Source organism: Gastrolobium bilobum, unplaced genomic scaffold (assembly GCF_033153095.1).
Source record: "Gastrolobium bilobum isolate Gb01-03AN ecotype WA unplaced genomic scaffold, APGP_CSIRO_Gbil_v1 utg1085, whole genome shotgun sequence".
In the NCBI taxonomy this organism is placed as follows: domain Eukaryota; kingdom Viridiplantae; phylum Streptophyta; class Magnoliopsida; order Fabales; family Fabaceae; genus Gastrolobium; species Gastrolobium bilobum.
In genome coordinates, this window is record NW_026896442.1 from 48184 (window position 1) to 64747 (window position 16564).

Consider the following 16564-nt stretch of genomic DNA (forward strand, 5'->3'; position numbering starts at 1 on the left):
TGCAATAAATTCTTCCATGAAAAAATAATAGAATTTTTTTAATACAGGTTCATGGAAGTATAGGGTTGACCAAGGTGGCTTCATTTGTTATCTAATTTATTAGGACTAAAGAGTGTTGGTTGTAAAGGCAGAGAAAGAAATGGAATTCAGAAAAGATTGTATGGTACTTGGGAGAGGATGAAAATTTAGTTGGTATTATTTCAAGTCTGTCCACACAATGGGGTAACCTCTTTTTCAGATAATGGTGGAGATATTGGATAATCTTCTTTTAAGTCAGGTTGTGGCATATGTTCTGTGTTTGTACCTGCTTGTCAGATCAGATTCTGCAAGTGAAGGTTAGTAATTGATGACTATAATTTTTTCAGATCATCTTATCTATTGGTGGATAACTTCTTTTTGATTATAGCCAGCAAATTAGTGTAGACATAAACTTAAGGCCTAAAATGTAGCATATTTAGTAATAATGGGAAAAAGAAAAAAACTTGTTTGCAAGGGATGCAGAAATGCAACTATTAGTTGCATGCTTCAGTAGCCATATAATTTAAAATCACTTGACACTTTTTGTTTGATGTTGCTCAAGTTTCTTTCAAGGGAAAAGTTCAGTTTGCACGTATAAACTCTAATATTTTCTCTGCAGGATTTGAGAGTATAGCATGCTGTGCTGATTCAAACTATACAGATACCCTGACCACATTAAATTACATATCAGATTACCGTTGGTTCTCTGACAAAACAAGTTGCAGACCAATAACCAGTGTGGTAAACCAATCAAGCTATGAAATATTACGAGTGTTTGACATAAACAAGGGAAAGAGATGTTACAATTTACCGGCATTAAAGGATCAAGTACATCTGATAAGGGGTACATTCCCATTTGACAATTCACTAAGGAAACCTCCAAATTCTTCCTTTGATGTTTCAATAGGGGTAACAAAAATAGGTGCGGTGAGGTCATCCCAAGACTTGAAAATTGAAGGAGTTTTCAGAGCCACCAAAAACTACGTAGACTTCTGCTTACTGACAGAGGAGGGTAATCCCTATATCTCTCTGCTTGAATTAAGGCCACTGCCTGAAGAGTATCTACAGGGTTTTTCATCTAGTGTTTTAAAACTGATTAGCAGAAGTAATCTTGGGGGCAAGGAAGATGACATCAGGTATGTGATCTATTTTCTTTTATGGTAAATTCGGCTTCAATTTTAACCAATAAAGTGAATTCTTTGGAGAATCTGAGGCTTAGGAACTATCACTTTTTTTTTTCGTCTTCTGGAAGAAACATGCTCCTACACAGAATATGTTTAAATATAAATTCAATATCTTTCCCTATAGGGAAGATATAGTTGCAATTTATGTTGTGCCCGAGTATTTTTTAGACCTATTGAATTCGAGAAGCTTGATGCAGGAACTTATAAATACAACAGAATATCAAAGTCAAGTTCTCATAAAAGTTTAAGCTATTAGGTAATATGTCTGGAACACCAAGAATATGATTACAATCCTTTACAGTATCACTAATTTAACCTTTTATATTAACCAAAGAAAAGATAGTTAGAAATAAAGAAACAGGAAATGGGAAATCTATCACTTAACGATTGTTATTGCCACTTCAAATTGGATACCTTAGGTTGGCAAGGAGAAGGATACCAGTGTGCTTTTTCCTGAGCTTACTATTGAATAGCTCTTTTGTGTTGTAAGCTATTTACATGGACAAAAAGATCTCAATAATATCAGTATTTACCGTTTTCAGGTACCCAATTGACCGAAGTGATAGAATCTGGAAAGAAATTTCAAGTCCATCAGCTCTCACCTTCTCATCATTCAATAACAGCATTTCTTACCCCAATGCTAATGCAACACCTCCTCTACAAGTCTTACAAACAGCTCTTACCCACCCTGAGAGATTGGAATTCATCCACAATGGTCTTGAGAATGAGGATTATGAATACCGCATGTTTCTCTACTTCCTTGAATTAAATAGCACTGTTAGAGCAGGCCAAAGGGTGTTTGACATATATGTTAACAATGATATTAAGAAGGAGGGATTTGATATATTGGGAGAAGGATCCAAATATAGATACACTGTCTTGAACGTTTCAGCAAATGGATCACTTAATCTAACCTTGGCCAAGGCATCTGGGTCTGAGTCTGGACCCTTTTGTAATGCTTATGAGATCCTGCAGGTTCGACCACAGACAGAAAACACCAACCAAACAGACTGTAAGTGTAATTGAAGGTCTTGGTGCACTGTGTTGCCATTGTGTGGGTTGTTTGGGGGAATACTTAATTTAAACGAAAAGAAGGTTTTCCATTTTTTTCTTCAGCTCTGCACCAAGTTTGCCATATTGGTAAATTTGTGTCCTATCTCTCTGTCTCTCTTACACAAGCACAACTTGTTATTTTTCCAGTGGAAGCAATTGTGGGGGTAAGAGAAGAATTATTGGTTCAAAACCAAGACAATAAAGTGCTAGAGAGTTGGACTGGAGACCCTTGTATTCTTTTCCCATGGCAAGGAATATCATGTGATAGTCCAAATGGTCCACCTCTTATTACTAAGCTGTAAGTCATTCCATCCTTTTGAAAATGCTGCCAAATTTATCAAACAGGGAATATGGTTTGAATGCACCCAATTGTGCTTTTATTAACCAACCAATTTCTCTAGCTAAGCAGGATTTTTGGAGGATAAAGCAAGTCTTATTTTTATGTGTCAATAACTTAATCAATTTTTACACTTCTTTCGTGGCTTTGTAGGGTGTTAATTATTATATATACTATTTTTCTTTCCAGGGATCTTTCCTCGAGTAATCTCAAAGGAGCGCTTCCTTCCAGCGCAATTGAGTTGACCAACTTACAAATATTGTAATGCTCCCAAAGCTTTCTTTCAGTCGCTAATGATTTTCTCTGTGTGTGTGTGTGTGTCTGTTCTGGGACTACTGTAATTTTATCCATTGCTGTAATTATTTGATTTTATGCAGGAACCTGAGCCACAACAGCTTCAACGGTTATGTCCCCTCATTTCCACGTACCTCAATGCTGATATCAGTGTAATTATCCTTTCTAATGTTCAACTGCTACCTAGGTGAAACTTGTCACAAAACCATATATCAGAGACACCATAGGCATAAACGTGGGTTAAGTGCAGAAAACTTGTCTTCATATTTTCCCTCCACTAACAGAAAACTTGGGAGGACACGCTTTGTCATAATCATCTTACATGTGTTGTTCATTTCCTTCTTCCTTAAGTTAGATTCCTATCATAGAGACATTTGCTTCTGTTGCTAGTGTTATTCAGAAAATTGTGAACAAAAAAATTCTAATTTAAATTTGTGGAACAGAGATCTGAGCTACAATGATCTTGAGGGATCGCTTCCTGAATCGTTTACTTTACTGCCACATTTAAAGTCATTGTAAGTTTCATATTTTGGTTTTCTACTTCACCTATACCAGGAAGCTATTTTAAATATATCTGCCATCAATTTATCTTGTACTTTATTTCTTTCCAGATATTTTGGCTGCAATGAACGCATGAGCACAGAAGTTGCAGCAAACTCGAACAATTCAATCAATACAGAGTAAGGGGTATCCTCTCAAACAATAAACGTTTCAAATTAAAGGAAAGAAAATTTGATTGTTTTACGTTGATATTTCAGTTATGGAAGGTGCAAGGCACAAGAACCCTTTCCAGATCAAGTAATGGTTATTACCGCTGTTGCATGTGGATCACTCTTGATTACATTGGCTGTTGGAATTCTTTTCGTTTGTCGTTATAGACAAAAATTAATTCAATTGGAAGGAGTTGATGGAAAAAGCAACACAACGGCAACAAGTAGGCATATTATTATCTTCTCTAACCTTTGGTGTGGCAAAAAAATTTATTTATTGCAATTTAATTAAATAATTACGCAAATTCAAATATGGGTTTGATTCACACTCCATGTTCTGAGAAATATTTAACATCCGAAAAGAGGAAAAAACGGAGTACTGAGTAAATGGGCTTCTAGGTGTGAAATTTCATTAGTGATTCTTTCAGGACCGTGGCTTGTCACATGAGTCTGAATTTCGTATTTTCGTATATGAAAAGAGGTACGATATCCACGATTCCTATCAATTTTTAATCCAATATACAAATGGATTGGTTCTGTTACGTTAGCTATATGTTGTGTATTATCAACGAGTTCTACAGAAGGTGGTAAAATGATCACAGTTTGGAAAATATTTACATATCTATTGCACATTGTGATGCCCCTTCTGGGCGTCACATGTGACGTCTCACTGGGGGCGTCTTTCATGAGAGGAAGACGCCCAAATGGGGCGTCTCTCATGGGGTGGTGACATGTGTCATTTGTTTTTCCAAAAAAAAAATTAATTTAATTATAAAACTTCTAAAGACCATAACTTTTGACTCGATTATCCAAATCAGGTAATTCTTTTTTTGATTCCACATAACTTTTCGAGATCTACGCAATGACATCTCATTTCATATATTTTATTTCTCACCAACATAATTTAAATTTAAATCAGGTAATCCTTTTTCCTTAGATATTTAGAATATTTATTTAATTATTTCCTTTATTAATACAGATTTTTCAAATTGATTTTTGAGTTTAAATCACAAATCAAATCTTTATTTTGTTTTTTTTTTTTTTTGATAACAATCTTTATTTTGTTTTCCTTATTAATAATAATTGTTACTTTTAATTTAAATCACAAATCAAATCTTTATTTTGTTTTCCTTATTAATAATAAAAAAATTTATTTTGAATTTAAATCACAAACCAAAATTTTGTTATAATAAAGAAAATTATTATAAAAAAATTTAAATCACAAATCAAAAAATTTATTTATTTTTTTATATTAAATCACAAATCCAGAACTCAGAGGCTTCTGGGTTTAACCGCTCTTATAATACCATTCTTGCAAATTAAAATTGTGTTGGTGAGAAATAAAATATGTCAAATGAGATGTCATTGCGTAGATCTCAAAAAGTTATGTGGAATCAAAAAAAGAATTACCTGATTTGGATACTAAAGGCAAAAGTTATGGCCTTTATAAGTTTTATGATTAAATTAAATTTTTTTTTGGAAAAACAAATGACACATGTCACCACCTCTCTCATGAGAGACGCCCCATTTGGGCGTCTTTCCTTCATGAGAGACGCCCAGTGGAGCGTCACATGTGACGCCCAAAAGGGACATCATAGTGTGCAATAGATGCGTAAATATTCTCCAAACTGTCATATTTATGTAATTATTTAATTAAATTACACTAAATAAATTTTTTTGCCGTTCTGTGTGCATCCAAAGCAGCATCTTTTTCCTTTTAGAATAGCAAAACCAAAAATATAAATCATCTCATATCATATGGTCAAAAGTACTGAAATATGTTCCCTTCAAGGTAATACATGGTTTTAGGTACAGCGAAATTTGTTATGAACTTTTATCGGCTCCTACAACTTGCATGACATGTCTCTATGAGTTTCTGCTGTTCTGTACAAGGGTTGAAACAACTCAATAACTCATCCTAATCTAAGCTGATGGCTTTTAGTAACTTGCATACATTTTTGTCTTCCAAATCTGTCCGAGGTGCTTTACATCTTTAAATTTCATTCTTCTTCACTAGTTTTTCAGATCTCCTTACAATTAAGTTCCAGATTTCTTCGAAAGATTTGTTTGTAGTCATCTTGCGACATATACCCACAACTAAAGAAAATATTGGATTGAATCTAGCATTTCAGTCAGGAACTTGCAAATAAGGCTGCATTTGCATATAATGACAAAATAATGAAAGGAAAACGTATATTAGAAAATTATAAATTCTTGGCAAATATACAACTAATTTAGCACTTCATTACTATATATTTTGCATCCCCAGTGACAAGAACTTAAAGGACAATAACAACAATAATTTTGATCATAATAGTGGTATTATGATGATGATTGATGATATCAGTTTGTGTCAAAGAACATAGCTATCCCCGTATATTTTATTTTCTGTAATGCAGAAGTTGATGCTAGCGTGTAAGGTTAGTTTGGTCTAATCTTGACTGCTTATATTGCACTCTGATGTATATTTCTACCAAAAAACAAAAATGCAGATGTAATTATCTCTTTGCTCAGCATAGATGATTTCTTCATTAAGTCAGTGTCAATTCAAGCATTCACTTTGGAATATATAGAGGCGGCAACCGAAAAATACAAAACTTTGATAGGGGAAGGAGGGTTTGGCTGTGTGTACCGCGGCACTCTAGAAGATGGTCAACAAGTGGCAGTGAAAGTCCGGTCAGCCACATCAACCCAGGGAACTCGAGAATTTGATAATGAGGTAAAATAGTTGTTTCTAATTTATTTGATGTATCAAAGTTCGCATGCCGGTTTCCACATTGGAAACTTTTGGGTAGCTTATAATGATGCAAAATGCTGATGTTACATGTTCGAGTTACCTCGTACATGCCAATACATAATATATGTTATTCTCTCTTTCTCACAAACTGCTACATTGAAATTAGAACTATTGAACAATGTCCCTGACCTGGTTTCTACGTAGTGCCACCTGACTAGTCCATGATGCTTCTTGCAGCTAAACCTGCTTTCTGCAGTACGACATGAGAACCTGGTGCCTCTTCTTGGTTATTCTAATGAAAAAGATCAACAAATTATCGTGTATCCTTTTATGTCCAATGGCTCTCTGCAAGATAGACTATATGGTAAAACGATACTGTAATTGTTTGAGCTGATATGTTTTGATAAACTGTCCTTCTAAAACTCAACTTGATGACAGGGGAACCAGGAAAAAGAAAAATATTAGACTGGACAACCAGACTATCTATTGCACTTGGTGCAGCTCGAGGCAAGTACATTTGATGTTATATTTTTACTACGTTGTTTCAAAATATAAACATGCAAGATCCAGACATCAACTTGTCATCTTATCAGGAAGGATGAAATATTTATATAAGACTAACAGATCAAACTAATTTACATAAACAGTGTTGAGATATATAGTCCCACATTGATTGTATGAGCAACTAATGTGGAGTTTATAAGGCCTTGGGCACTCCCACCCTTTGAGCTAGCTTTTGGAGTGGTGTATACTAAGGTTCTTTACATGGTATCAAAGCCTCGTGTCCCGAGTTCAAACCTCGCTGCCTCCCACTTTCTCTTGTGGAATTTCTTAGCATAGTTAGGCTGAGCCTATTGCATCATCCACTCTTCAAGCCCAATGGGATCTTGTGTGAGGGGGCGTGTTGAGATATATAGTCCCACATTGGTTGTATGAGCAACTAATGTGGAGTTTATAAGGCCTTGGGCACTCCCACCCTTTGAGCTAGCTTTTGGGGTGGTGTATCTCAAGGTTCTTTACAACTTGAAAAAGGGTAATCTGATATATTATTGAATTGTAAATATTATGTACACAGGGTTCTCTATTTAAAGAGATTGCATGACCTAATGGGCTAAGCCCAATACAATAAATAAATAATAATAATAATATTTACAACGCTCCCCCTCAAGCTGAGGAATATATATTTATCATTCCTCAGCTTGCTAGTAAACTCTTGAAATCTATATGAAGAAAGTCCCTTTGTCAATACATCAGCTAATTGACGCCCAGTGAGAATGTAGGGTGTGGTAATCAACCCGCTATCAAGTTTCTCTTTGATGAAATGGCGGCCGACCTCAATATGTTTAGTCCGATCATGTTGAACCGGATTATGAGCTATACAAATGGCTGACTTATTATCACATAGCAGCTTCATTGGCCCCTCACATTTTATTTTGAGATCATCAAGTACAGTTTTCAGCCACAGTAACTCACAAATGCCTTGAGCCATAGCTCGAAACTCAGCCTCTGCACTTGATTTGGCAACCACATCTTGTTTCTTACTTCTCCACGTCACCAAGTTACCACAAAGAAACATACAATAACCAGTGGTAGAATGACGGTCAGCCATAGATCCAGCATAATCAGCATCAGTGTAGACTTCTAAAGAGAGATCTCCATCACGCCGGAATAACAGTCCTTTACCTGGAGTAGCTTTAAGATACTGAAGAATTCTCTCCACTGCCTGCATGTGTTTCTCCTTTGGATCGTGCATAAACTGACTGACAACACTAACAGCATAAGCTAGGTCTGGTCTAATATGAGCCAGATATATCAATTTCCCAACTAGTCGTTGATATTGTCCTTTATCAACTGGAGGACTCTCCTCTTCATAGCCTATCTCGTGATTCTGCTCAATAGGAGTATTAGAGGGTTTACACCCGAGCTTTCCTGCTTCTTTGAGAAGATCAAGAACATATTTCCTCTGGCTGATTAAAATTCCTTTGTTTGAATGAGCTACCTCTATCCCTAGGAAATATCTCAGTTTCCCAAGGTCTTTGACTTCAAACTCAGAGGCTAGCCGTGTCTACAGAATATGTCACGCCACAAAATCATCACCTGTGATAATAATATCATCAACATATACAAGGAGCACAGTAAGCTTCCCATTTTGGGAGTGCTTGAAGAAAAGAGTGTGATCTCCTTAACTCTGTTTGTATCCTGAGATCATCATAACCTTAGTAAACCTTCCTAACCAGGCACGAGGTGACTGCTTCAATCCATACAAGGCCTTTTATAATCTACAAACTTTATTTTCTCCATTCACAGAATCAAAACCAGGCGGGATTTTTATGTAGACTTCTTCTTCTAACTCACCATTGAGGAAGGCATTCTTTACATCAAATTGATTTATATCCCAATTGTAATGGGCAGCAAGGGATAACAAGACTCTCACCGTATTTATCTTTACAACTGGAGCAAAGGTTTCTTCATAATCAATGCCATAGGTCTGAGTGTAACCTTTGGCGACTAATCGAGCCTTGTATCTTTCAAGAGTGCCATCAGAATTATACTTCAAGGCATAAACTCATCTGCACCCTACTGTTTTCTTTCTGTTGGGTCTATCAATAACCTCCCATGTTTTATTTTTCTCCAACGCATTCATCTCCTCTTGCATGGCTTAAGCCCAATTTCCATCTTTCAAAGCTTCATGTACTGATTTTGGGATTGAAATAGAATCTAGTGCTGAAACAAAGCTTTTGTGCTGCACAGAAAGATTAGTAGAGGAAACAAAATGGTAGATAGGGTATTGAGTACAAGAGGGACAAGAGGAACAAGATTTCTTGTAACAAGATCTTTTTCCTTTTCTTAAGGCAATGGGTAAATCATCAGCATCAGTAGTAATGGGTAAGTCATCAGAAGTATTAATATCATGATCAGAAATATGAGATTCAGAACTTACCAGTGGTTCATACGATTGAGGTTGCTGGTGAGGCAATGTGGTTTGTTTCCTTCTATGATATACCAACTCAGGTGTCACAATCTTCCGTATCTCTGGTGTACTTGATGGATCAGTCACAGGAGGATCAGACATAGACACAGAAGGAACAGAAACAAGAGGAGGAGGTGAAGGAGTAGACACTGAAGATTCAAACTCAAAGAAGGAAGATGATGAGATTTCCGGTGAATTATTCTCCCCCTAAATATGAGGATCTTTGGAAAAAGACTCAGATTCCTGAAACGTAACATCCATAGAAACAAAAAAATTCCGACTGCTAGGGTCTATCAAGCACCGACACTTCAAAAACCCTGACGTGTCGTGTCCGACACTTCCCAACACTCTCGGACACTCCGACACTCTCCGACACTCTAACACGCGTTATAGAAATTCAAAAAAAGTTCAAAGGTTGTGTTGCGTTGAGTTTTTAGTTCCAACTATTAGATTCGTTGTATTACGATTATCATTTTATTGAGTTTAATATAAATATTTGGGATATCTTATGTTTCTTTGCAAAATTTATGAATATTATAAGATTAGATTCATTTTTTTGTTAAATTATTGAATATTAAATATAATATTCACTACATAAATTAAAAATATTATTCAATATCTAAACGTGTCCTAACGTGTCGAAATCTAACATTTTTTTAAAATTAACGTGTCGGAGTGTCGTGACGTGTCGTGTCGTGTCGCGTGTCGGTATCGGTGCTACATAGGCTAGGGTGATAGCACTTGTAGCCCTTCTTGTCAGGAGCATAACCAAGGAAAACACATTTTAGAGCCCTAGGATCTAACTTACTGCGATGCTGTTTATGAACATGAACAAAGACAACACACCCAAACACTCGAGGAGGAAGACTTTGCAAAGTTGGAACAGAAGAAAAAAAAGAAGTTATTGAGTGAATAGGACTTACATTATCAAGAACCCGAGTGGGTAGACGGTCGATCAAGAACGCTGCAGTAAGAATGGCATCTCCCCAATAGCATTTGGGTACATGTGTTTGAAACAGTAAGGCACGAGCAACTTCAAGTAGGTGACGATTCTTTCTTTCAGCAACCCCATTTTGTTGAGGGGTGTCTACACAAGTAAGTTCATGAATCATACCTTGACTTCGTATAAATTGGGAAAAATAGTGATTAACATATTCAGTACCATTATCTGTCCTTAGTCTTTTGATTTTTTTACCAAATGGGGTCTCAACTATTTTATAAAATTGAAAGAACAGTTGTGGTACCTCAGACTTTTCACGCATTAAGTAAAACTAAGTTACACGAGTGCAATCATCAATAAAAGAAACAAACCATTTACTACCAGAAAAATGAGGGACCTTAGAAGGACCCCAAACATCAGAATGAATAAGATCAAAAAGTTTAACACTTTTAGTAATACTAGAAGGAAAAGATACACGATGATGTTTAGCAAACTCACAACATCACAATGAAAAGACTCAACAGACTTAGACAAAAACAATGACGGAAATAAAGACTTGAGTAAACTAAACGGAGGATGTCCCAAGCGCTTATGATGAAGCCAAATCAGAGAATCAGCAGTTGACTGGCAATGAGACAGCAAGATGTGATCCTTAACATTAGTTGCGGGAGATTGTGACACCAGATAGTACAACCCACCTTGCTCTTTAGCACCCCCAATCGTCTTTCCCGTGGCGAGATCCTGAAAAACACAGTGAGTAGGGAAGAAGGTTACAGTGCAATTCAAATCTTTTGTAATTTTATGAATAGAAAGAAGATTAGTAGAGAGTTTAGAGACATGAAGAGCATCTTTGAGATGTAAGGAAGGATGTAATTTTATGTTACCAGAACCCGCAACTGATGTATGTGAGCCATCAGCTACGGCTATTGTATGAGTGCCAATGGTAGGGTTATAAGAAACAAAGGAGTCAGCACAACAAGCCATATGATCAGTAGCACCAGAATCAACAACCCAAGAATGTTTAAAATCAATGCATGAAGTAAGAAAAGAATAAATATTGGAGCTCATACCAGTCATAGCCAAATCACTAGTACCAGATGGCTTACTCAGAGAATCAAGTATAGTCCGGAGTCGTTCCAACTCATCTTGACGAAATGCAGGTTAGATCTCATTAGGTGCAGGAGCTATATCAGAAGAAGTAAAATGCGCTTGACCACGCATCCTTGCCATCTTTTCTAAGACTTTTTTCTTTCCATGGAGGCGAAAGCATAGGTCCTTGATATGACCGGTTCTTCTATAGTAAGAACACCAGCGATCATCTTTCTTGGGTCTAGAAGATGGACCATCAGAAAATTTTGTAAAAGAACTCCCTTGCGAAGAGCCATCCTTTTTTGTAGAAATCATAGCAGACCCATCAGTGGGTTTAGAGGCAGCACCATCATGTGATGACAGCATGGCAGATTTATCAGAGTTCATCATAACTCCCCGACGAGTTTCCTCCCCCCGAACAGTATTGAAAACAGCAGAAAGGGATGGAAAAGTCTTTTTGCCAAGTATCTGAACCCGAATAGGATCATACTCGGGATTCAAACCAGCAAGAAAATCAAAAATACGCTCATTTTCCACCTCCTTGGCTAGAGCAGTAGCATCTGAAGTACATTGCATCTTCAAACTCTGAAATTGATCAAGTTCAGTCCACAACTCCTTCAAAGTACCATAGTAAGCTGTCACTGATGAGGAGTCTTGTTTCGTAGAAAATATTTTATTGTGCAATTCATAGCGCGCAGCCATATCCTGTTTCAAGGAATAAGTTGAACGAACAATGTCCCAAATCTCCTGAGCAGAGACAGAAACATACAGTGACGACCCACTTTAGGAGTCATCGAGTTCCATAACCAAGTCATGATGAGGGAATCTTCATTATCCCAAACAGCAAACTTCGGGTCACTTTTCGCAGGAGCAGGGCCATCAAGATGAGCAATCTTATTGCGGATCTTGATGGTAGTGCGAATAAGCTAGGACCATGACAAGTAGTTTGATCCATCAAGTCGATAGCTCTGATGTAGATTGGGAAGATCATTGTGGCCAAGTGGGGTATCACCAGACTATGTAGTCTGTGAAACAGTTGACTCACTGTCATTCTCAGTCATACTGCACTAAAAAAGTTAACAAACAGCAGTAAAATCAACCAAACAGAATATCAAATGAAGTCCAATCAGAAAAACAATCGCAGATCCAGACAGAGAACAAGGAGACGAGAAGAATGGCGGTGGTCCGAGGCCAAAATAAGGCTGCACGCGCCGGTGGAGTTGGCTGCGCATGGGCTTCACGCGCTGGAGTTTGGGCGGCGCGTGAGAGCGCGTGGACGGTCTTCTCCGGCTGAAATTTTTGCAGCGTGGTCGTTCGGCGAGCGCGCACTTGTCTGTGGGTGGTCGCGGTTGAAAAGTCATCGGAAAGTGGTCCAGACGCGATGACAGATCTGATTGGAGGTGTTTGGGTTACCGGAAAGTTGTTCGGCTGAGAAACAGAGAGTAATCGAAGAAAATAAAGGTGAACGGTAGTCCTCTTGGTCCAAAAGGTCCCCGGAAAAAAATTTCCGGTGACGGCTGATGGCAGCAAGAGGCAAAGAAATCAGGGTTTTGCTCTAAAGGCAAATAGACGCGGAAGCAGAGCCCTCGGATCGAGAGCTCTGATACCACCTTGAAAAAGGGTAATCTGATATATTATTGAATTGTAAAAATTCTGTACATAGGGTCCTCTATTTAAATAGATTACATGACTTAATGGGCTAAGCCCAATACAACAAATAAATAAATAATAATAATAATATTTACAACAAACAGTGAAGACAATAAGCCCATAAAATATGGAGATTAGCATATTGGTTTCTCTAATGAATAAAAATTGGAGGCAATCATAAGCAGAGTGATGAGGCTTTCTAATGATTAGAAAGCAAATATAAGTATATTTTAGAAGGAATGTGACAAAACAGAGGCATTTCTCTTCATTATAGTGTTTCTGGACCCAATGACAATATTTTTACACTAATAGATGTCTCAGCTTAACTATTACTTCAATATTCTCCAGCAATTTTAGTTTTTCTTCAGCAGTTTTTTTGCTGAGTGTTGTGGTTACCTTTTTGCTCTGGGCTCATAATAGATCCTTGAAAAGGAAGTAAATGATGACGAACTTTTTGAAGTTGAAGCAACACGCACATCAACTCAGTTCTTAATATTAATATTTTTGAAATAGTTGGAGTCAAGCTATCACTGAATATGAAATACGCTTTTATACTAGGGATATTGAAAGCTGCAATGGAGTTTCTAAAATAATGGGAAATTGACCCAATAAAATAACATAAACCTCTTATGATCTTTATCGTGGAAATATGAATGAACTGAAGCTGTCAGCAAAATTCAAAACGTAGCAAAATCACAACAGGTAATGAAAACCTCATAAAAAATTATCTTCAGAAAAACGGTCAAGAGAATATTGTTTGTTGACTACTAAAACCATTTTTAAAATCCCGAATTTCTTCTGTGCCAACCTTGAAATGGATAATATTTTATTATTCTATATGAAAATGTAATTAGGAAAGAGGAGCTAGTAATAGTTAAGACTTAAGAGGTGTTAATGCATATTGATATTATGAGATTTGCAAGGAAAAATTACTGGAGGAAGGCAATGCAGATTATTGGTTGCTTTTCTGCATTGTAAAGTAAACGGACAAGCAAAAGGATATTTGACTCAGTAAAATCTCACAACCAATTAGTATTTGGTCCATCACAGATCGACTTTAACATCAACAATTTTTTTTGGGATTTTTCTTTCATAAAGTACTTCACGAGATCAACTTAGTTGCTGACCTAACTGACTTTACTACAATTTCATCTATAACGTGTTTATGGGGCCATTAGAATAATTACTTGTTTTCTGATCAAGCAGGTTTGGCATATCTTCACACATTTCCAGGACGTTCTGTAATCCATAGGGATGTGAAATCAAGCAACATACTTTTGGATCATAGCATGTGTGCTAAGGTTGCAGATTTTGGTTTCTCTAAGTATGCTCCACAGGAAGGAGAGAGCATTATTTCTCTTGAAGTAAGAGGAACCGCAGGATATCTCGACCCTGAGTAAGCGTACTTATAGGATTTTGTCTTAACCTGAGCTTTTTATATTGGTCTCTAATGACACTTTGAGCAAAAGATTTATTAGGTTTCTAAGTAAAGGTTTCATGGAATCATATTGAAAATACAAAGCCGAAATAGGAAAACAAAAATTCACTTGCAAAAATGACTGCCCAATCTCTCCTGTTATTTACACCATTGTGTTTGTTTCATGAAGGCTATCTTAATGAGAGAGATTGAAGAATGTTTCTCATTATATTTCATTTGTGGAGTTTACATGTATTAATAGATGGGAAAAGCATTTGTCTGAACTAATTTTGTGAAGTTTACAGAATGCAACTTTGATCTGAACTAATTTTCAGAAAAGCTGACATTTATTCCTATACAGGTACTACACAACCCAGCAATTATCTGCTAAGAGTGATGTTTTCAGCTTTGGTGTTGTTCTACTTGAAATTGTGAGTGGTCGGGAACCACTCAACATCCATAGGCCACGGAACGAATGCAGCTTGGTTGAATGGGTATGGTCAAACTCCAAAAAAATATTATGCTGGTGCGCACTAATTGGACAACAATTTCACCCTATCGCACCTACACCCTAACTGCATTTTGCTTATAAATTTTTGATTTGATATGCTTACCCTGCTAGTAAGATTTTATATACAGTAAGCACTAAGAAAAACTTTTCATGCAGGCTAAACCATATATAAGGGCATCGCAGGTTGAGGAAATTGTGGATCCTGGCATCAAGGGAGGATACCATCCAGAGGCAATGTGGAGAGTGGTGGAAGTGGCACTGCAATGTGTTGAACCCTTCTCATCACATCGACCAAGCATGGATGACATTGTACGTGAGTTGGAGGATGCTCTAATAATAGAAAACAATGCATCAGAATACATGAAGTCCATAGAGAGCCATGGGGGATCCAATCGCAATTCCATTGTTATAGACAAAGGGGTGCTACCCTCAACTCGATCAACAGCAGAATCAACAATCACGACCAAAAGTTTGAACCAATAACAGCCGAGATAGTAAAAGGGTTAAACTAAATCTTTGATTCGTTACCGATAACTGCTTTTGTCATGTCACATACGTAATCAGACCGAATAAAACAATTCCGAATGCACTTTCAGGGACTCATTGCATATTGAAACGAAACACTCTCTCTCAACCACTCCTTTTGCTGGGTCAAAATAAGCCAAATGGAAGTGAAACAATACTGCATTCAATGTTCAAGTTATTCTGCTTTATGCACTACACTCGTGTTTCTTCCGTTCTGAACTATAACGAGAGGACAAGTGAAGAAAAGGAGACGACAAGTGAACTATAACTATTATCAACAAGAGATGGTGCAATTCACTGCCTGAGAACAGATTCAAACATTGAAATAGAGTATCAATTGCCCTTTAATCTGAGTATGACATGTTATCGAATTATTATTTTATAATCCATTGCTATACAGGAAGCAATCCAGGTTTTGCAAAATGATGAGCTTCCTTTTTCCTAAAAAATGTAAAAAAGGTCCTAAGTATTAACAAATTATTATTTCCATTACTCTATTCTGTTAATCCTCCCTTTCTACCTAAACATCCACGAAGCAAATGTAAATAGTTTGTATATGCTTCATGACCCAAGAACACTGAACAGCCCTAACATGACTATAGGTCCATAACTAAGAAGATCGGTTTTGGTAATTGATGAAAAAACCGGACTGAACTGGCTGATTCAACTAAAAAACTGGTGAACTATTACGGTCCATAAAACCAAACTAGCAAAGAACCAGTGGACTCTGTCATACGAATTCCAAATATGCAAAGGTAATGAGGAATTCTTTTTTTAAACAAAGTAATGTTACTGACACTGTGACACACATATCACTTTGTATTTATGTAGTTTTCACCACCTGATTATAGTTAGTCCCACTTATCTTTTTTGCACACACACTGCCACACCTGTCACCTATGCCTGATGCAAGGTGATGTGCACCCACAATGTGTATGCTAAGCATTATTGTTTTAAACATTGATTCAGTGATGCCACTGGTCAGCTTTGTCTTTCCTACTCTCTGAAATGACTGGTTTATCCATTTTCAACCAGTCAAGTTCTGATAAAGCAATGTACAACATGTAGTATCAGGCCGACAGTGAAGTTACAGACCAAGCAGTCTTTGGGATTGCCATAACTGCTAAC

At 36.9% G+C, this 16564-nt stretch overlaps 1 protein-coding gene across 1 annotated transcript; it reads left to right on the top strand.

Annotated features, from left to right (window-relative positions):
* Positions 1-241: 241 nt before the first annotated feature.
* Positions 242-15394, top strand: LOC133299769 (nodulation receptor kinase-like). Its single transcript, XM_061499255.1, has 15 exons — positions 242-335; positions 638-1154; positions 1745-2214; positions 2403-2553; positions 2782-2853; positions 2970-3038; positions 3330-3401; positions 3498-3566; positions 3645-3820; positions 6089-6315; positions 6571-6697; positions 6772-6840; positions 14190-14379; positions 14762-14894; positions 15068-15394. Exons 1-15 carry the CDS (start codon positions 242-244, stop codon positions 15392-15394), a joined length of 2763 nt encoding a protein of 920 aa, XP_061355239.1.
* Positions 15395-16564: the final 1170 nt, after the last annotated feature.